The sequence below is a fragment of the Tyto alba genome, unplaced genomic scaffold (genome assembly GCF_018691265.1).
Source record: "Tyto alba isolate M040663 unplaced genomic scaffold, T.alba_DEE_v4.0 Super-Scaffold_44, whole genome shotgun sequence".
NCBI lineage: Eukaryota > Metazoa > Chordata > Aves > Strigiformes > Tytonidae > Tyto > Tyto alba.
The window spans coordinates 6,465,267-6,487,593 of record NW_024881320.1 but is presented as its reverse complement, the minus strand read 5'-3'; the positions used below and the strand labels follow the sequence as shown (position 1 = coordinate 6,487,593).

The 22,327-nt window shown below is 37.3% G+C and overlaps 1 protein-coding gene across 19 annotated transcripts in view; it reads left to right on the top strand.

Moving 5' to 3' along the window:
- Positions 1-22,327, top strand: part of RIMBP2 (RIMS binding protein 2) — a 153,512-nt gene that overhangs the window by 112,932 nt on the left and 18,253 nt on the right. For 14 of the 19 annotated variants that reach the window (XM_042805404.1, XM_042805403.1, XM_042805400.1 and 11 more), the window contains 9 exons: positions 2,312-2,388; positions 3,295-3,404; positions 3,823-4,632; positions 8,890-9,041; positions 9,409-9,876; positions 11,986-12,135; positions 16,090-16,248; positions 19,264-19,995; positions 21,716-21,833. In XM_042805404.1, coding sequence (XP_042661338.1) covers positions 2,312-2,388; positions 3,295-3,404; positions 3,823-4,632; positions 8,890-9,041; positions 9,409-9,876; positions 11,986-12,135; positions 16,090-16,248; positions 19,264-19,995; positions 21,716-21,833 — 2,776 coding nt within the window. The remainder of the gene's footprint in view (positions 1-2,311; positions 2,389-3,294; positions 3,405-3,822; positions 4,633-8,889; positions 9,042-9,408; positions 9,877-11,985; positions 12,136-16,089; positions 16,249-19,263; positions 19,996-21,715; positions 21,834-22,327) is intronic. The other 5 variants (XM_042805406.1, XM_042805408.1, XM_042805411.1 and 2 more) reach the window with 1 other exon arrangement.

Sequence of the window (22,327 nt, the reverse complement as noted above, 5' to 3'; positions counted from 1 at the left end):
TAAGGAGGTATAGGACACATTGAAAACTTTATAGAAGGGTATTGTTTTCTATTAAATACTGGAAACCTGTTTTATATGGGCAAACAGCCATGAAGACATGATCTTCAGATTTTACCACTCACCTTACAGTCCTGAATCCCTTTCTTAATCTTTACAGAAGTGAATACACTGAAACTGTGTGCATATTTTGTATCTATTTTATATTCGTTGCTACTGAACCTGTGAAAGTTGATAGAATAAAAATATTTTTAAATGGATTACAAGCCTGAGTATAGTGTAGAATAGTCAGCAAAATATTGGACTCTTGTATGGTAGGAATTCCATAGGCATATCTACGGATTATCCACAAATAAATATATGTGTATATTTATGTGTACCAGCATTATTGAAAAGTGGGGACATTCATTGCTTTTTGAAAAGGCCACGGAAAAATCAGCCCAAAATAGGCAAACCAGAAAAAGCAGCTTAGCAATGAGGCTTAGGGAAGCAGAACTAACAGCAAGGAACAGAAGAAGTGCATGTCAAATTTAATTCCCTTTTTCTATTATTTGTGAGTTATCTCTCACTGAGTATGTCAAGCCCTCTTTTGCAGAATTGTTCGTTGTGTGCCTTCTAGGCTGTAATTATGTGATACATACTTACATTATGCAAGCTCACAGAAATTAAACTCCATTCTTTTTTAGAGGTATCCAGATCTAGAGGGAGAATGTATGAATAAAATCTAAAAATGGGCCATAATGCTCTGAAGTCTGAAATAAAAAAAAAAAATATATACTCTGCAAAAATGTATCCACAACTTCCCTGATTGTTACTATTAACAAAGTCTTCTAGAATAAGCATTATTGGGTTAGGTATGAGCTTTGTGACATGACTGTAAAAAGGTATTCAGGATGATAACCCTTGAAAATTTACCTGCATGCCTAAATGCTACACAGGGGGAAAATACCTCTTAGCTGACTATTACTGTCCTCCTCACTGGAAGTGGAGTGTTGGCAGAATAGTGTGTATTGTGCTAACCCAACAAGCTAACCTACCTCTTAAGAGTGAATTCAGAGGAAGAGTGACTTGACTCAGTATTTTTTTGGTGCACTTCTGTTCCATACTGGGAACCAAGCAGGGACCAGTTTAAGCCTGAAAGTTGCAGTTCAATATTCACTCTGTCCAGATTGTAAAATTTCAGTCAATTTTTGGACAATTTATCATATTTAATCCCACTGTTTAACCTGGTATTGCTACCTTAATTAAAGTCCTCTCAAGCTCAGGCAAAAAGTTGTCCATTTTTTCTAAGAGGGTTCACAGCCTACTGAAAAGTAAAGTGGAAGAAAGAAGTGCATCTCCCACTTTAAAAACTACTAGAGTCAAAGCATAACACATATTTTACTAGTGAGATACCTAACACAGAGCTAAAATAGGTCGAGTCTGTGTCGATTCAGCACCACAATTTAATCTCCAGGTTCTGTAAATCAGATTTGTACTGGAATAAATGTGTGGCTTTGCAGATTTGAGTTAAATATGATAGTAAACTCAGAGGAAATATATTATTTCTTTCAGTTAGTGGAAAGGGTGGAGTTCAACAGATGCTGCTGCTGTGGATTGGATTGGCAAGGGGGTACATTTTACGTGATACTCATTGTTTCCAAGTGTTTGGAAGTTGATACTTGCACCAGCTCTAAACTCGGCATTTGTCTTAAGTATTTAGTCACTGGTATCAGGTTTCTACTATTGTTTTCTGATTAAAAAATTAAGGTATCACCTCAGGTTGTCTATGTGATCATATAGCTATACTATGCCCAGAAACACTAGGCATATCACTTACAGTAGGTCATCTTGGAGTAACAGAGTTTACTATACTGTAATGAAAACTTTAGTAAAAGCTTAGTCAGGAGAGTGAGGCGGTCAGCAAGCCTGCTATGGTTAAGTCATGCCTATTTCTTTAGTCAGGAGCATGAAAGAGTCAAAATCACATCTCCTTCAGCCAGCTCCATCAACCAAATGACAAAGCACCAGTCTACTGGTGCTTTTTCAAATTTGCAAGCTGCTGAGGAAAACCAACAGCCAGTCTTAGACTGGTGATCTGAATCTCTAGCAAGTTGTCAATTAATTAACTCAGTTATTTTGCCCTGTTAGAATCTGAATTGCAGTTCCAGTGTAGCCTATGCCCTTCTAAGTAAAATTAACCAGTTCTGTTCCATGTTAGAATTTTTTTTTTTTAATGTTGCATGTTCACTGATTTATATTGCCTGTCAGGAAAACAGTGCATGCATCTTTTTGAAATCACATTGTCTTTTTTTTTTTTTTTTTTTCTCTATAGATGGATAATGATCAGAATTCCAATACCTCAAAGCAGAGATATTCTGGGAAAGTCCATCTTTGCATTGCCCGTTATAGGTAAAAATCCCCAGCTCATTACATATATAATACATACTTGTAATATCCAACGTTTGGTTTCGCTTCACTTTTATTCATTGCACTGGCTGCAAAATACTGCCATTTCCATGTGTGGTAATTGTCAAAGAAAGTTGAACATGTCATGGCTCTTCCATTTCCATGTGTGGTAATTGTCAAAGAAAGTTGAACATGTCATGGCTCTTTTACCCACTGCTGTATTTCTAGCCTTCAATGAGATGAGAATGTGTACCCCCAATCTGTTCTCATAAATTGCTTTGTCATCAATGCAAGAAAGATTTAGAAGTTCCTCACATCTTTGTCTTGAACATTAAAAATTCAGATATAAAGTACTGTCACAATAAAAATTTCTGTGACTAACAATTTCTTTCAGGATGAACGTGGCTTTAAATACTTTATAATGAGTTTTTTTCTATGAGTAGCTTGTTTTAGCTGTAACTCACTGCTTTTTTCTTTATTTAACTTTTCTCTGTTGAAGTTAATAATCTTGTGTAAAAGGCTGCCATATAAAACAAACAGAAAATGGGGACTAGAAAAGACCCCCACAACTGAGTTTGCTTTAATTCACTTTGAATACATGGGCAACATCATCTTTATTTTTTAGAGAGACCTAAATGAGAAATGTGTAAGTAAATTCTAAAGAAAAGGACTTGGGTTCAAATTTGTAGTGCTCAACTGAATAGGTCGCGTTTCATGACAGCCTGTCCATGATACAGTTCACAACACACTGACCTAGACTCCACTCAGAATATATGTTTCAGAAGGGAAGCAAAAAGGTTGAACTGAGGAGCTATGTTTCTCTGCAGCCTTAGAACTGTAAGTCTTTTTCTGATTAGCAGTGTGGGGGTTGTAGGTGAACACACATTTCCCATCTGTACTCCATTGCAGCTACAACCCTTTTGATGGACCAAATGAAAATCCAGAAGCAGAGCTCCCCCTCACTGCAGGAAAGTACCTTTATGTGTATGGAGACATGGATGAAGATGGCTTTTATGAAGGTATTTTTTTTTTTTTATCTGTGAATTCGTGCTAATTCATGCAGACTTGAATCAGTTCATCTGTCAAACACGCTCCCAGTTCTTTTCTTCATCTACTACTAAATCAGTTGCTAAAATTACCCCTATCATCATTGTGTTAATTAACAGAGTTTCTGCACCAGCAAAGCTGTTCCTTGCAGGCAAAGCTAATTATAAGATATTTTATATTGTCAGCTTTTCCTACTGGCAAGATTTAAGTTGTCAAGAAAGCTTACTGGCAGTTCTGGTTTTGCCTCACTGAGCCTTTACATTCTCAAACTGTGAATGTTGTTTATATACAGTTTTCACTTATATCTTCTTCCTTATCTTGTCCACTTGCATTGACATGCAAGAGGTATGTTCCTTCAAGGATTTTAATGACATTGTTCTTTCTCACCAGGGGAACTTCTAGATGGACAAAGAGGACTAGTCCCTTCAAATTTTGTGGATTTTGTTCAAGACAATGAGACCCGGTTATCAAGCACATTAAGCAGTGAACAAGATCAGAATTTTATCAACCATTCAGGTCCTACTTTGGAAGGAGATCTCTTGGAGATAAGTCCACCAAGTCACATAGACTCTAGTGTAATCAGCAATGGTGCAGGGACTCTGGATGTGAACATTGATGAAATTGGAGAAGACATTGTGCCTTATCCTAGAAAAATCACCCTTATTAAACAATTAGCCAAAAGTGTCATTGTGGGCTGGGAGCCACCGGTAGTGCCACCCGGATGGGGAACCATTAGCAGCTACAATGTTCTGGTTGACAAAGAAGTACGGATGAACATAGCCTTGGGAAGCAGAACGAAAGCTCTTATAGAAAAGCTTAACATTTCTACTTGTACATACCGAATATCAATTCAGAGCATTACAAACAAGGGTAACTCAGATGAACTGCAGTGCACTTTGTTAGTTGGGAAGGATGTCATAGTAGCCCCCTCAAATCTTAAAGTGGACAATATAACCCAGATTTCTGCTGAGCTGTCCTGGCTCCCTACAAATAGTAATTACAGTCACGTGATCTTTCTTAATGAAGAAGAATTTGACATTGTCAAGGCTGCTAGCTACAAGTATCATTTTTTTAATTTGAAGCCCAATATGGCCTACAAGGTGAAGGTCATGGCAAAGCCCCATCAGATGCCCTGGCAGCTTCCTTTGGAACAACGAGAAAAAAAGGAAGCCTCTGTGGAATTTTCTACGTTGCCAGCAGGTTTGATATTTTTCTCCCTACCACAAAACTCTCTCCAGTTAAGTTTCTCTGACAATACTAGATAAATTAATCTAACTTTTAGCTTTATACTGTAATTCCTGTCACTTTCATGAGCAGACTGGGGATTATTAGATTGCTTTATCATATCTAAAATGAATTCCTGTCCTGCATTATTCTCTTCCTTGTTCCTGGGTAAGGCCTGACGCATTTTTGGGAGATAAATTAGGGAAAGACATGCTTATTATTACAGATCACAAGTGTTTTATCAGAGTAAACTCCATTTGTATTTATTTTGTCCTGTTATGGTATTTCTGGTAGTAATTAATTTTCACTGGTGTGAACAACACTGGGAAAAAAACAATTACTTCTTCTGACATGTTATTTGTATGTTATTTGTATGTCGTAAAGCACTTTTTACACAGATGATCCAACCCTTTTCTGTAATGAAAAACAACACAGACATCTTAGAGGACTACACAGTCATTTAGGGGATATAAATGTATTTTGATTGTGAAGTTGTAATCACATTGTACAATTTGAATTTGTAAAGATAATGAATTGGTTGTTTTGGAAAGTCTGAGTTTTTTTCCTACCTTGTTTTTACATTAGGAATGTTGGTAAGTGTTACCAGTCATTTCCCAGTGTTTAAGAACAGTGAAGTAGCGTTGAAATCTAAAGCAGAAATAATATAGTGCATTTAAAGGATAATATCATAATTTTGGAATGTGTATGGCAGTACTGAAAAGATTTGAACATCTCTCCATATAGATCCATATAACCAAGGTCATCTAATCAAGGACAAGTAGAAGATTCCTTATATATTCAGACTTTGAGAGCCCTGAGTGCATCTAAAGCAGGGACAGTCAAGTACAAGTTCCTCCTTGCAAGTGAAATTTCAATAGTATGTATTGTCCTATGGCTTAATTGACTCCCTGCTGGGATTTGATTCTAGCAAAGGGGCAGGAATTCGTTCTGGTTTCTTCCTTGGCTTGCATGACTTACATATAAGGAGACATGCAGGACAGTAATGAAGGCTGAGCAGAGAGGGAGTTAAGCTTGTATGCCTACTGGTGTTGATTTATAGTTTCAGTGAAGGTGTTCTCAGCTTAGGCATTTTCTCTTTTGTCTTAAATCATTTCAGTGAGATAAGTGGTAGTGCTATTATAGAATCAGCTGGGGAAGGAAGCACTTTAAACTATGTATATGTTCTGTGGGAGTCGGGAATTACTACCTAGATGGTGGCTTAAACTTATTAGATATACTAACTTGTATTTGGGAAAGGCCTTTTGAGTGAAGTTCTTTCAGGCCAAACACTTAACATGCTGTATCTCCCTCTAGCCGCTGAAGTATGCTATAGCAGTACATGAGCTGTTCACTGTTGAGGAGCTAAAATACAGGAAAGCCTCTGCTTTTTGATCCAGAGATCCCAGAATATTCCCTACCACTACATTTCACAGAGAGCACTTTTACATAAGCATGTCAGCTTTTCACTGTTATATAGCAAAATAAAATAGAAATTGCTGAAGAGATTAGAGGCTAATGTTTGTATTTCAATAGTCATTGAAACAAAGGGAAATGGACGCCCATGAAATCAGAGTCAGAAATGGGAGTTACTATCATAGTGTGTCATATTTTGTCTTGCAAATATTACTGGCTTTGAGTAATCACATAGCTCTTTTTCCAAACTACAGTTAAAAGAAAGAAATTTTAAAAAGAAAAAAACCAAAAAAACACAAAAAAAAACAGAGAAAGTGTCTTTAGTGTGACTAATACTATTTTATCTCTCAAACTCTGGATTATTTTTCCACCTTAAATATCTTCAGTTGACCTACATTGTAAGGGACATGTTTCAAAGATGTTTTTAGAGTATGCTGAAGGAGCAATACAGATATTCTGTGTGAAGGGAATCCTTTGTTAGTGTGCTTCTCTAGAAGATGCATGAGGGTGAGTGATGTCACATAAACCTCTAGTTGTGGTAAATGTCAGGTTTAGCAGACAGTGCAGCATGAACTGCAACATAACTGGCCACAGGCAGCTGCTAATGTTTGTACTGACATTTTTCTAAGGGCTTCAGAAATGTTTACAGATTAATACACGTGCTCGCTTTATTTGAAGCTGAGAAGCTCTGCTCTTTACTAGTAGGTTCAGCAACATCCTTACAGAAAAGGATACCATCAGCCACTTATACCAAAAAGGGAGTGGGGACCAGTGAATATTTTCAAATTTTCACATTGTAGCAGTCTCAGCAGGTTTTTAGGAATACATCAGGCAAAAATGAACTTGAGAGAACTGCTCATATTTCAAAGCTTGAGAGAGCAGTTATGTGAAAAATACAGGACAATTGGAGGTCACCTTTTCATTTTTCTCATTGCATAGATATATCATGTTTTGCATGATTTATACTTGAAAACGCATTGCTTCCTATTGGACCAAAGCTGAGTGACAGCTCTTTAGTTGCTGAGCAGTTGAACTCCTCTTTTTGATCCACCAAAGCATTAAAATTGCTTAAATTAAAATATAAGTACTTCTGTTTTGGGTGCTCAAATCTAAAAATAGACAAAAGTATTGACAGGATCAGGACCAATGGGGTTTGAACTAATTTAGGTAATAAATTCATGAAGATCAAACTGTAGCAGATTTCTGGAAAAAACTTTCATGTTGATGACCAAGATCATGAAAAGTCATCAAGAGTAATTTCCCATTTAATGATGGGGGGACATAGAAACCATGCTAAGCCTTGGGCATTACAATTCTTTAAATCTAACTCTGCTACAGCCTGTGATGGTTGAGATAGATTCCCTGGGGATTGTTTGGTTGTGGAAGAATGGAAGAAAGGTGACTTCTGCAGGAGCAGATTAAAGTCACTGTTATTGACAAGATACTGGGCTAGATCAGATGCATTCCTTCTTGTAAACTGAGGAGCTTTGCTGGATTGAGGGTGCTGGCTGTCAATAAAATAAAATGGTCAGGGAAGGTAAAATTCAATCCTAAATCAAAATCTACATCTTGTCCAAGAATAGCATTAGGTCAGTTTGCATACTTTGGCCTTGCAAGCTAAAAATACATTATAGATGCAAGGGATGTTATAGGCAAAAATTTCATGTTGTGCCTGTAGTGTCCTGAATGTGACCATAATTTTATTTCCATGCCCGCTAGAGGATGAAATGCCGTGACAGCAAACTACTGGAATGCACTCATGGTTTGCCAGCATATCTGGAGTCTGGAGCTTTTGTGATATTTACACTTGCATCATGATCTGTTTGGTAGCAATGAATACACACAGTTAAAATAGTTGTAGCTTTTTTGGTAGATGAACAGAAATTGGTTGTGCTTAGCTCACTGGTAAAAGCAAACTCACAGCAACCAGTTTTATATTCACACGGCTATTATGCAGAGATGGCTCCAGCTGAACCCTGCTTCTGAAATGTTTTAGCATGAAGCACTTCTCAGGGTTTGACTGTTAAATTAACACAAGATGCCTGAAGTATTCATGAACTAATAATCTCTACGATATTTTTATTTTGACTTTCTGTCCAAAGTAGAGCAATTTATAGTAGGGTAATAATGTCCTCTAATTACAGATGTATTTGGTGTGCTGTTACACTAACATACTGTAAATGCCTTAAAAGGTTAGTAGGTGTATTTTTTTTATTTTTTTTAAGACTTTGAGTCCAGCTGTCCTTTAAACCAGCATGCTGCTTGTTGGAAAGGTTAAGGTTTCGGCCTGCAGCCCACATTTCACCTTCTGGCTCATAAATCTTGTCTTGGAGCGACTGATGGTCCAGAGAGACAGAATCTGAAAGTGAATTCTGAGTATGTAGTGTGCATTCAGTGTAGAAATACATACCAAAAAGTCACTTGCTGTCACCTGCAGCAGTTTTCCACTAACAGTGCCACTTCTGGGCCTTTTTCTCCCTGAATTTTTCTGTAAAGATCTTCTGCATTCAGAATAAGTAGTAGTTATGCAGCCTAGAGGGATAAAAATAGGTCCAGGGCAAGTTGCAAGTACAGACCATCTTGCAAAGAAATATAGCCTAGTTAATGGCTGTAAGCTGCGAGTCAGTGTCTGGCTTCATGGCCTGCTGAGCCTGTGCTTCTGATTTTACATAACAACTGCAATAAGGATATTTTGTTATCTTAAAAAAAAAAAAAAAAAAAAAGTGTTTTGAGATCTGTAGGTTCCAACTTACAGGTATATCAGTTGACATATATACTTCTGATCTAAGGCTCAACAGTGACCAATCTTGTCTGTCTTAGGTCCTCCAGCTCCACCTCAAGATGTTACTGTACGGGCTGGGTCCACCCCAGCAACCATACAGGTGTCCTGGAAGCCACCAACTCTGACAGCAACAGGGACCTCCCATGGTGCCACCGTCACAGGCTACGGTGTTTATGCGAAAGGTCAACGGGTGAGTTCTCCTTGCAGTGTTACAGTGACCATATACATTAGGTGAATTTCAGCTGACAGGTAAAGGCAACAATAAACATGTGACAGCACTTGAATGTGTGCAGGGTTTTCTCAGCTTTCAGTAGAACTTACTCTTTTGTTTGTGCATAACTTACTCATTAGCTTACTTCCTTTAAACACTTAAGCTTTTGGACAGATGGGTTGAAAAGATTAAAGATAACTGGTGCTAACTGGTGTGGAGCCCTAATGTGGACACTTGCAACCCACTCTGTGTTGTCAATAATTCAGTCCATGTTAAGACTTTAGTTGTGTTTAGGGGAGGGAAACAGATGTCTTCATGCTAGTAAGTTGTTTATTTGTGTACTCAGGTGGCAGAGGTGATCTTTCCAACAGCAGAAAACACAATGGTGGAGCTAATGAGACTGAGGAGTTTGGAAGCAAAGGAAGTTACAGTTCGAACGGTCTCTGCACAAGGGGAATCAGTGGACTCTTCTGTTGCTGCCATTCCATCTGACCTACTGGTGCCTCCAACCCCTCACCCCAGAACTGCTCCCAAATCTAAGCCATTAGCAAGTGCCGGAGCCCCAGAAACCAAAGAAGAACATTTAGGCCCACATTTAAAAATGGATGAGTCATGGGAGCAGACTCGTTCGGCATCCCCTGTTCATGGACACATGCTTGAGCCACCTGCTCCTAACTTTCACAGCCCACTCCAGGGGAGGAGGTCGCCATCACCTAACCGAATACTCCCCCAACCTCAAGGCACACCCGTCCCAAATACTGTTGCAAAAGCCATGGCAAGAGAAGCTGCACAACGAGTTGCAGAGAGCAATAGGGTAAAGGCAAACTTTTTCTTAAGGCTTTTTGGGGCTGGCTTTATTCATTGTGTCACTTTCCGTCAAAGAATATTTTCATCACATGTTTTAAGTAGTAACTAATCATTCCTAAACCCTGAAGATCCATAGTATGAGAAGAAGCAGTATGCTAAAATTCTGTGCCATCTTCCACAAATATGCTTGTAGCATAAAGAACATTGATTGGCCTTGGTTCATTATAGAAACCCTGTAACATCACAAGAAATGTTGTCTCCAAAAACGCAGTCTTACTTCTGGAAAAAAAAAAAATCATAATCATCAAAGTTTGTGCTTGGATCCTGCAGGAGTTAAAAGGGAGGCTTGTGCCTATGTGAGAAAGTACTGAAGTAATTTACCAAAACAATAAAGGGCAGTTTAAAAATGGGTGCAGAAATAGGCAGATAGACAGAAGTCCTGAGCAGACTTACCGTGAGTTAATTTTTTTGACAGTTAACAGAATGAGGACAGAGTCTCATTTCTATAGGAGAATCTAACCAGCAGTCATATAAGAGACATGTTTATATTCTAAAACCATCTGCTTTTTCAAAATAGCAAATAGCTGTTTAGATGCACATAAAGTACTCTTTTGTATGCTGTCATGGATCCACAGGTAATTTTACATATTTGTCCTTCAGGAGTGCCCCTTTATCAGTGCTACACCTTCACATATGTTTACAGCTGCTTCAACGTAGCTGCCATGTGAAAGCTTTTCATTACAGCTCCTTTTGTGGCTGCTAGAAACATCGCTACCCAAATGAGACTCCCTGGTTTTGAGACCATTATGACCCATGGCTGCTGTAGTGATTCAGATGTTTGATAGTTAAATCCCATATGTAAGGCTCTTGGGTCAGCATATCTGATGTGTATATATCATGACAACATCCTCTGGTTTCCCTACCCAAGCATACAACATTTAAATAATCCCAGTGCCCTGGGCAGTTACTTTCTCATCACAAGCTGCTCACAACCACCTGCTACTCATTTCAAGCTCTGGTATCACTTTTTTCATACATTCTATTGGTCATTCATCTGGCAATCATCAGTTGTTATGTCCAGTCTTTGGTCTCCCATCGCATCTCCAAAATAACTCCATTAATTTTGACAGTTCACACATGTCTTAACAGCCCCAACTTATTGAGTGTCCCTGTTTTGGGACAGAACTGAGATAGTGGGTGATGGTACAGATTTTGGGAAGCTGAATAATTCTGGATCAATAAGGTCTGCTAAATACATATGTATGCATGCATATATTTCTTCCCTTTGTTATTAAACAAAGCAAACTGGAATAAATGTAATAGGGGGAGAAAAGACAAATAGGTTTCTTTGGCACTCTGAGGTCAAAGTTGATTTACCAACCATATAGGAAAGACAATTTAAATACTATTTGTTTTTGAAAATTGCTGACATATTGTATGCTCTGAACCATGTCTAATATTAATTTTAGTGATGTTTGAAATGTTTAATTCAGGATCTGAACAGAAGTTTACAGATAGATTCACTCTAAATTAAATCAAATTCTGCAAATGATATTTGTCACATTTAGTCCCCAGTAGTAGAAATTCCTCCCTTGTGCTAGGTTGCTGCAGATGAAGCTGTATCTTTTCTCCCTGCCCTTCGTCCAGCCTGTTAGATGGCTGATGGTTATTCTCATGAGAGTAAGCAACAGGAATCAGTACCTGAGTGTAAGAGTCACCTCAGATCAGAGGAAAAGCATGGTCTAATTCTATTTTATAATTTTTTTTTTTGTGATGAGGTCAAAAATGCTGTAGGTACTAGGTTGTGTCTTCATTAGCAGTCTCGGACTGTAGAATACTGAGAATTTTGACTTAAGTGGCACAGGAAAGAAAGCTAGCAGGTGAGTTGATGGTCACATAAAAACATATAACTTTATGGATGAGAGAAATATGACAAATAAAAAATTTTTCAAAACTCCTAAAAGGTTACATTCAGGGTAAGCTAACATTGCTTTAAGCCACGAGTATATTTAAGTGCTGTGTTCTTGAGTTGTTATGTCTTATTTTTACTGTTTCTTTCACTGCTTGCAAGAACGAGTCCGCTTCACAATTTTGCATTTTTTTGTCGCTTTGCTAGATGGAGAGGAGGAGTGTTTTTAGTGAAAGGAGTAATGCAGCCCAGTATGCTAACTCAGATGATGAGGAAGATGGCTATGATTCTCCTAATGTCAAAAGAAGGGGGGCTTCAGTTGATGATTTCCTGAAAGGGTCAGAACTTGGAAAACAAGTAAGTAGCCTGGTCTTTTGATTGTGTCAGGTGTCCAACGTGAAACAGGTATTTTATGAAGCTCAGCAGGCTATCCAAGTCACCATCTGATTACTGTAGCCATATTGGTAAGCTACGTAGACAAGCAGCTAAATCGTGGGGAGGTAGATGAATGTCCTGTTACTGGAGTATAGCAGTGTCTAATGGGAACAGAATACTTGGCACCATGCATCTATAGATTGTTATCCCATGTAGCAGTCTTCAGCACTGGAAACTGAAAAAGCTGAAGCTGAAAAAATTGAAGTTGAAAATGTGAGTGGAATGTCATGTTTGAGTTCTGGGCTTTTTCTGTATGATATGTTACTACTGCATATGAAAACATGCTATGAAAAAAGGGAAAAGAGGAAGGATCTTTGTGTTTCATAAAAGCTATAAACTGTAATCCTAATTAGCGGAAAACCAGTACCATATATACTTGACATGTTGTAATGAATAGGAAGATGCCAGAAAAATTTTGCACATCTGTGCAGCTTTTGGTTTGATCCCACTGGAAACAAATATAAAGTAATTTATTACACTACTTTCAAGAGAGATGTGAATTCTAGCAAAGATATATTTAATTATGTTTTAGCATGGTCAAATAATCTTATTAGCCAAACATCTGACCTCCCATGTTGAAGGGTTCAGCAATGGCATTCCTTCTTGTACCAGTTCTGAAAATTTCTGGAATTTTTGTTCCCTTCATTTTAGAAGTTCAACCATTTGTAAGTGTATAAACATTGTTTCAAATTTCCAGCATTCTAAACGTGGCTTCAGAATTTGATTTTGTTCCATCTTCACATGCAATGGTTCCCATTTTTAGAATACATGAACACTGTGATTACAAAATGTGCTTGTTGGTGAGATGTATCTGTACTTCTTTATACAATTAAAATTATTCTGGACACAAAGAGGCCAAGATTTTCTAGTAGGACCAGTGACCTTATTAAGAAGGCCCAGTGTAACAAGTTTAGAGTGTTTGTAACGGAGCAAGATCAACTTCATTTTTCTGATAACCGTACTTCATATTTAACCTTGGTAAGTAAACTTTAGGGTATCTACCATGTGAGTACAAAGTTGCTGCTCCACATGGACTTACTACCTCAGATAATTAAAGGGCGGTTTGGAGGGTGTCTGCTTTACCAAGCTCTACAAAATAGGAAGTTTGTATATGAATATTGGAAGCCTGGGAACCCTTAAAGTTATATTCCTTGAAGCCTAAAAAGATAAAGCTCTGTTATCTACTAGGAATATCCTCAAAGCTAGATTTGAAATCTCTCTGGTTACAAGTATTCTTAGATCTGATTATGTTTCAAGTTTAGTTTTCATGTAAGGCTGAAAGAATTCCTCACTGCTTTAAAACACTATGTCACAAAATGCACTTTGAGAAATAGTGGTTAAATTATGTCTGGCAAAACAGCTGCTGTGTGTTAAGTGTAATTTTATTATTAAATATTTATTTTATAGTTTCAGAGATACACCTATTTGTAGTTTAATTGCTCATTTACATTGTTTATGAAAGATGATCACTTTTACCTCTTGGTTTGTTAGTGAAAAAATAATTGGAGAAACCTAATCTGTGGTGGTTTTCTCCATAAGAAACTATCAGTTTGCTGATTTCATTGTAATGTTCATGTGCTGCTGGTGTCTTCCAGAAGCAACTCCTATTCTGTATGATGATTCCCTATCAAAGGTCTTTGGTTTCCTGTCAGTTGATGTGCCTTAGTCCATAGATAAGAGTTAAAAAACTGCAAGCAAATGCAAGTAACTTTGGTGGGTTTTTATCAAGCTTTTTATTAGCATTAGATATGGATACTAATGGAAATCATTCATGTCTGTCACATTGTATTTTGCAGGAAGATATATTGATTTTACACTCTCCAGTTTAAAATGCCCCACAGGGAAGGGTGGCATGGATCACAATTCTGAAACAGCGATGCAATATCAGTCTCTCACAGATTTTCTTTGTGAACTTCGACTTAGAAAGTTAGTCTTTCTTGCCCAGATCCTCACAAGTATTTATGCATCTAAATATCTCAATACTTCTGAGGATCTGGGTCAGTGGACTTGTCAACCAAGACTAAAATGGGAATAATAATTCTTTCTTTTGTCACAAAAATGTATGAAGATACTGTTTTCTGATTTGCTTTGTGAATAGAAAACCAGGCCAAGGGAAACAAATATCAGAGACAGACCTGAAATTCAGAGACAACTTGGGACATTTGCAGGAAGGGCAATCCTAGATAAGCACGTGAAATAGTAACCACAAGTGCACGGAATATATGACCATAGAGATTTTACTGGAAATCTGCATGTATAAATGCACCCAGTTATTGAACATAAAGTATGCATGCCCTGTTACATACAGAGTTAATAGATTGCAAGCAGAATTGCATAATTGCTTATATAATATCTTCTAGTTGCATTTTATACCTCATTTAATGCAGTGCTTGAATGAGATTTGAATAATTGAGTGGTTGTTTAGCAAGGCATTCCTGCTAGTACAACCACAATGGGTAAGCCTTGGAGGCAGTTTGCTAGGTCTCTGTAGTTTGATGGCCCATGCAATTGGGGCTTTATTTCAGCAGTACTGACCTTTGATAATCTACAAGGCATTGTGCACTTGCAAGTTTTGTAGTACTGTGCCAGTGCAACCCCCAAGTTTCTTTGAATACAGCTGAGAACAGGAGTGCAGGAGTGATTTTTGTAGGAAAAACAGGACTTAGATTCTGATGGAATAGAACTGATAAAATAATAAAATTTAGTATAAGAGCCACAATGTTTAGATGTGAAAAATGAAGCATTAGAATATAGTCTGATGTTTTAACTTCAAAAAGAAACCAAAAACTGTAGTACCTTTTTTCCTAAGATGATCCTAATATAATGCATAAACACTTATGGGCTTGGCACTGAGAATTGCTACTAAAGGCTTCACCCTAGTATCTTTTCAGCCCCAGAACAAAGAGTTAAAAGGAGAAACGGTCTATTATGTTTGGAGGGCAAATCCATCTTCACTTTGGAGAAATTGCTTATTGTAGACATTTTCTCCTCATTGCTGGGATTGATTGATATCAGTGTGTTACACAGGTATGGGAATCGATCTGGCACCACAAAAATTATTTCTTTATTAGTATCGCTGGGGGAAGGAATGTGGTAATTTATAGCAGTCTAGTACTTCTAGAATATTTGATTCTTCAAATATTCTACTGCAATTTGACAGTCATGTCATGACTCCATTTGAAAATTTTTCATTGAAAATACAATGAGTTTTGTTTATGATCTGATTTGTTAGATGTAATGCTTAACAGAGGCCACTCCTATTTAACATTAATAATTTAGTAGGACATATTTTTTCCTCCTTATCTTCCAACCAATTGGAAACCGAAAGGAACTTGAAATATTTGGACTAATTTAAAAAGATAGTTAAGCTTTTAGCCAGTGTCTTCCTACAGTGTTTAAGAGAATGAAAGCTTCAAATTTCAACAGCTAACTGTATCATACAATGATGATAGCATCCTGCAAGAATTAAATATTGATCACTTTTAAATTACAATGTGATGTAATGAACACCTATGAAGAACAGATGGTATGTGAATTATCCTAGGGCTTTTACAATTTGGTCAGCAAGTCTATTGATGCATGAAGGACCTCTTTAATCAAGACTAAAACTAGATTTGGTGCTGTGAATGCAAATATCCTTTTTTGTATCACCTATGAGATTAAGATTAGTTTTCTTGAGTTGGGGGCATAAATGGGAATAAAAAGATTTATACATGATCACTCCACTAGAATAGAGCAGCAAGTCACATGATGTATTTTATAGGTGGTTATTAGTGTGATATACAAAACTAGGAGATGCTCTAGTCCTCATTGGTGTTATACAAGGATTTTCAGCCCTACAATCAGTTAAGATTTTTCTGTCTCACCATCAATTAGCCTCACTATTGCCATGGTGAAGAGTACCACACAGAGAGCAGCAGAGGTTCTGATTTGTCTGATATTATGGAAGAAGATGAGGAAGAGCTGTACTCCGAAATGCAGCTGGAGGATGGAGGAAGGCGACGAGTCAGTGTGACTTCACACAATGCACTTAAGGTAAGTGTGACTGCAGAGAAACCTTAAGAGTACCTCCATATTTTGATTCTTCCTTCAAAATGTTTCTTTTAGTCAATTATGGATTTTACAGACCGTTAGAACTCACACTGTCATATAGACCTAGAACTACAGTAAACATTGTTTATGTCAAGGCCACTTTAATACATTTAATACTTTTTAATTTGCATTATCTGATAGCTAAACTTTTAACTAATTGACTATTTTCCTGTATGTAATTGTTGAAGTTGCAATTTCTGTTCTGTATCTGGGGACCTTTCCCATGTTTATACAACAATATACTACATGTGCTATTTGGACAGTGTGTTGTTTCTGAGCAAGGTGATTTATATAAACATACATACATATAGAAAAACAAACAAACAAACAAACAACTTGGGTTTTTCATGTCTGAGTAATTTGTCCCTGTTTCCAGTGCTAGTCACATCTCTTCCACAGGCTTTAAATTGTGCTTGTAAGAAAGGGAGTTGAGTCAGATTTGTTTACATATGCATTATCAGAATTCCTCATTCTCTGATTATTATGGAATTACCAGAGACAATAGGAAATACCTATCTGAAATATTGCTTTAACGCTACACAGGAATATCCATCATGAAAGACAACTTTAGGTCAACAATTAAAGCATAAGTAGAATGTTGAATCTACCCAATACAGAATATATATTTTCCACAGTATATTTGTATATGTAAGTTGTATTTGTTTTTTATGTGCCTAGCAATTACACTAAATTGTGTTAGAAAGTTGGATAACTTGAGCGATAGGGAAACCCACAGGTTGATTATTCTTCCAATATGCTATTATTTAACTATAAAACATATTATTTTCTCATGCATACAAAAATTTTGACCATTCTTTTAACTGTTTTCATGTACTGTAAATTCAGTCCCTTTATTCTGATACTATCTGGAATGAACAGGTACTTTTTCAAAAGAAAAAATAATCAGTGTTTCTATTGTTCTGCTAACATAAAGGTTGAAACTGAAATCCTTCTGCATGCTGCTTATGTCCCATTCCTCTGGGAAAAACTGAATTATCCCTAGACTGTTCTTGTTCTTCATGCATCAGAAAGTATATTTGCTTCTTGGTTTTAAATTAGCATTGCCAATGTTGATATTTAAAAAGAAAGGTCCAGATTCTTAACTGGTGTCGTAAATAATTTTAAACCCATTAAAGTCTGCAGACATACTTCTCTTGATGTGGTAGTGTATATGAAGGTTACGGCAGAAGTGGAATTCAGTATACAAGTCCTTCTTGGGGAAGGACTCATGGATGTCTGAGTCTCATTTGGAGAATATGGCCCACCATGCTGATAAGTTTTCTGATATAAAATGCAGGTCAGATTCTGCTCCCAAAGTGCTCAATAATATCCCCCTCTTTCACTAGATCAAATTTCCCTTTTCAACATCAGAAATTGGCAAAAAAATGAAAAATGTGTTTACTGAATTTTCCATAATGTAATCAGATTCCTCTTCCTCTTGCATCTGAATGTATGCCAACTATGTCCTTGCAGCTGTAATTGAGTATTCTCTCCTGATTTAATAGATGCCCCTAAGTTACAAGAAAACATTTTGCATCCAGATATATATTTACTTTATCGGGAGATTATTATTTCCTCCGATGGCTCCCTAAAACAAAGGCTGACACAGATGATCAAAGGAAGATTCAAATCACTTACCTAATCTGAGCATTCTAAAATGTGGAATATTTGAGCTCCAATCAAAACTATCCCTGTTCATATTTATGGACTATTTTCCACTTTTATCGCAGTTTGTCTCAGAAGTCTCACAAGTATGACACATATTTTAAAAACTAATGAAACAAGTGTTGTCATAAAGTAACTTAGAAAGTTCCTAATGCCTGAAAGGGGAAGACATCCAGAACTCAGTGAAGTTTAACATGCTCAGAGAATGAGCTATTGAAATCTCCAAGATGATCCTGTCATTATTTATGGGTGCTGTTGTGTCCAGAGACCTACCTGATCTGGGCATTGAGTAAAGCACAGGGAGAGGCGATCTCCGTGATGTAGAATTCATAAACCATGCTAATCAAAACCAACACCTCTTCCATCATTATTCTCTTGTCTCTTCCCAAGAGTCCAACAAAGTTACTGCATAGGATTCTTCTGTCACACCAACCTATGTTTTGTGTAAATGTAATAGAAAAATTACAACTGTATCTCTCCTGTTTAGAATGCTTATTATATCCAGGATGGGATAGTTTTTACGTACTTCTGGTATAAAAAGAGACCTTTACTTACTTCTGCTAATGGGCTGATTTTCAAATATTAGTTTTATCAAGCAGGTACAAGATTATGATGAGAGATTTGATGACAGTACAGACCAAGTGACATCAGAGAGCAGCCTGCTTCTCAGGGTTCTTTCTGTGGAAGCCAAGCTTTAAAACTGGTGCAGTTTTTTTTACAATTTTACAAAGGAAACCAGAACTCCTTTAATGATGTCTGCAGAATAGCTCTCCTCTGGCAGGAGATTTAGGAGTATTTGTTACTCATATAGGATGCTTTAACAGGTACAAAGCAAGAAAGCTTGCTAGAACAGAATTTTAATTCTCGGATATGGGTTCTGGTTACAAAGAAAACGTCAATAGCAGTTTGGCATGGGGCAAGGAACATACTAAGCATTAGTGCTGTGCTTTAATGCCATTCTCATTCACCATGCTGGAACCTGTATGCAGCTTTTATTGCTTTGTTTTAAATGCATGGGTTTATTCTTGTTAAGAGCATCACTCAGTTGTTTGTACTGACCTCTCATGTTGTTGTCTGACATCCAGCAACTTCTTAATCATGTCTTTATTTTTCACAGATTCTCATTCAAAGCATGACATCCTTTCACTAAATAAGCTGCATGTCTTATGTTTGCCATTGCTCTAAAACTAATTCTGTCTTTATTTTTCTTTTCTTCTCCCTTTTCCCTCCCATTTTATTTTTGTTACACACTATTTGTTCCCTGTCTGGTTTTTAACATTACATAATCTTAAGGAGTGCGATAAGAATAAGACCACTGAAGCCACTTTTTTGGAACAGCCTGACTTTTCACAGCAGATACATCACAGTAAAAAGCTTTTCAGTATTCCAGAAGTAGCTGAAGAGGATGGTGAATACTCTGAACTGCTGTACAAGCAGGGTTTAGGTATGCCCTATAAAAAGAATCCCACAATAGCTAGAGACTCTAGACCACCTAGGCCCTACAATCAAGACCAGCAGCACAACTTCTGGTACCCAGCCAAACACAGAATTTCAGGCATGGAGGATTTTGCTGCAGAAGACAAAGGATGTAAATATAGCCGTTCCTTATCAAGAAGCCCAGACAGTGGACTAGACTGTGGAAGTGAAGAAGAAGAATCACGTTTTAATTTCAGATATACTTGCGATTCAGTTTCTGCCAACGTTGCTTCTAGCTGTTGTGCAGAGACTGCTAACTGTTCCTGCAGGAAAAGCATGAGGCCATTGCTTGCTCGCAGGAAAACTTTAACAAGACAAACCAGCATTGAAGAAGACTTTGGTGACTTGGGTCCTTCCTTTGTAGACCCCAGGAGTGAACAGGTCAAGCCCAGTTACGAGAAAAAGTATGACACTCAGAAATGTAATAGAACAGATAATTTGTCTAATGAAGATGTTCAGGGAGGCTGGAAGACCGACTTAAAAATGGCTGACTCTAGGGCAGCTGGTCTACTTGCAAAACCATCCCACAGAGATGCAGAAGACTCTCTGGTGTGTGAAATAAATCTTCCTTCTAACATCTGCTTGCCAAATCAGTCTGTTTTCTTTCTTTTGTTCCTTTTATCTTTTCTTATTTTTCTTTTTTTCTGATTTAATTTTTAGGGTCCATCCTTTGGACCTATCTGCTTCATTTTTTCATTTTTTTTTTCTCCCCATTCATTTTAGTTTACTATTCTGCATTTTCCTTTACAGTCCTCTTTTGTGTCATGCTGAAATCAGTTTAATTTGCTTTATAATGATTTTCCCACAGAACAAATTACAATAATGGTTGCTTTTATTAAAGGACAACTGAATCTAAATTTTAATTAAGGGTTAGCTGAACTATAATTTTTCCAAAAGATTGTTTTCCGTTATTTTGCCCATCTAAATGTTGCTTTAAAATAAAAGCTGCATTTTAACTGGAAAAATATTTCATCAGTAATTTTTTTCTTTTTTTAATGTCAAGGAATTCATTTCATCATGTTGTTTTTATTCACCTCATTCCCAGAATTTTCAGGATATGCTCTTTATCATGAAACATCTCTGGACAAGAATCAAGATTCTCCCCCAGTGTGACAGTGACCCAGATTTATGGAGTCACAGGTTTCATCATATTTCCATTTTCTACCTTATCTTTGCAATGTCACTACTTTGCCTTCCTTTTTAGACCACCTCTTCTTGCCTTTGAAGTTGCAGACTGCATCTCTGCATGAGAATGCAGGCAAACAGCTTCTTCCAAAGGGAGAGGCCAGGATCATTCCATATCTTCCAAGGATGCCTCTGCGTGTGATCTTGCCTATTTGCATTTCTGTCCATCTATCTATAGCCTCCACTGTAGTCTCCAATCAATCTGTAGTCTCCAAGCTTTGATAGATGCATCCATAGGCTTTCCTGCTCCCTGAAGGCCAAAGCAAATTCTTTACCCTCTCAGTCTGGAACAGTCCAGAGTGGAAACCTCAGATCTAATGTGTTTCATGTAAGAGTAGAAATCAGCTGACTGCTCTTCTAGCCTAGCAGTTTATTCTGAAATGATCCTTAAAAATTTCCCCCATTAAAATTGGTGCCCAAGCTGTATTAATCTCAGTGACTGCATGATAAACTCTGAAGAGCATTAAAATTATACCATTTGCTTATTAAAATAGCAACATTTTCTGCAAGGGTAGTGAACAGAGACAGCTGTGATGTGAGATGAAGTGTGTCTACATTCCCTTCTACGTGTTTCAATGACCTTTAAAAGGCTTTAACAACAGAAGGCCACTATAGAAAAGCACTGTGCTCAAAGACAGAAGGACGTACACTTGTTCACATGCTACAAACTGGACAAAGCTATATAGCTGAATACAAAAAAAGGCTTGCCTTTTCAGTGCAGTCCAATCTCCACAGCTCTCATGACTGGTTGTACTACTCTTCAGGAGATTATAACATTACCTTAGCAGCAACAACAAAGGCAAAAGAATATTTCAAAAATTATTCTTTTATTTTCTTTTTGTTCTGATGTGTGACTGCTGGTTACAAAACTTGTCATAAATCAGTGAACCATTTTTTTTCTTTTGCAGGTTTGCCAGGCAACTGTATTTACTTTTCAGCTAACCTTTCAGTTAAAAGCTAAGTTTAGTTGCCTTTAGAGCTTATGCTTCCAAATGTGATTGACCTGATTGATGTCCAACCATATTACCATAATGTTACCATGCATGTAACTTACCAACCTGTTTTTTCTGTTGTTGTTTTTTAGCTTTTAGGTAATCCATCATCTGCAGGACGGCCTGAAAGGGCGGAGCATGCAGGACGAAGGTCCTCTCATGGCAGTGCAGTGCCACAAAGGTCTCGACCAATGTTGGTCCCTTCCATTGGTTAGTTGGACAGATTGGTGAATTTCTGTTCTTTGCAGACTCAGACTTGGGAAGGTGGTCCTTAAAAAAGGAACAACAGTCACTTGTCTTGAACTATGGTTACCCTTAGTTTAAATGGGATGAAATGGAATTAAAAACATCTCGTACCAAGTATAAGTGTACTGGGGCTTCACAGGGGACTGAATCAGTAGTCATTGACATCACTGGGAGTCTTTTCATTGAATTTAGTGGATATTGGAGCTTTTCTAAGCTTCGTTAAGCTTAGATGCTGTTAGATCTTACCTAAGAAGAAAATTGCAAACAGGCTACTATATGATCAGTAAAACAAATGTACCCATTCAGCCATCCATTCAGCCATCCATCTTTCCATTCATCAACCATCATTTTGCATTCACTTTCCATTTTCTTGACTACTTTTTGGAATTTTTCAGGAAAAAATGGAAGCTGTTAAATATAACAAGTTAGTAGAAATTTCATATATTTACTAGATTTTA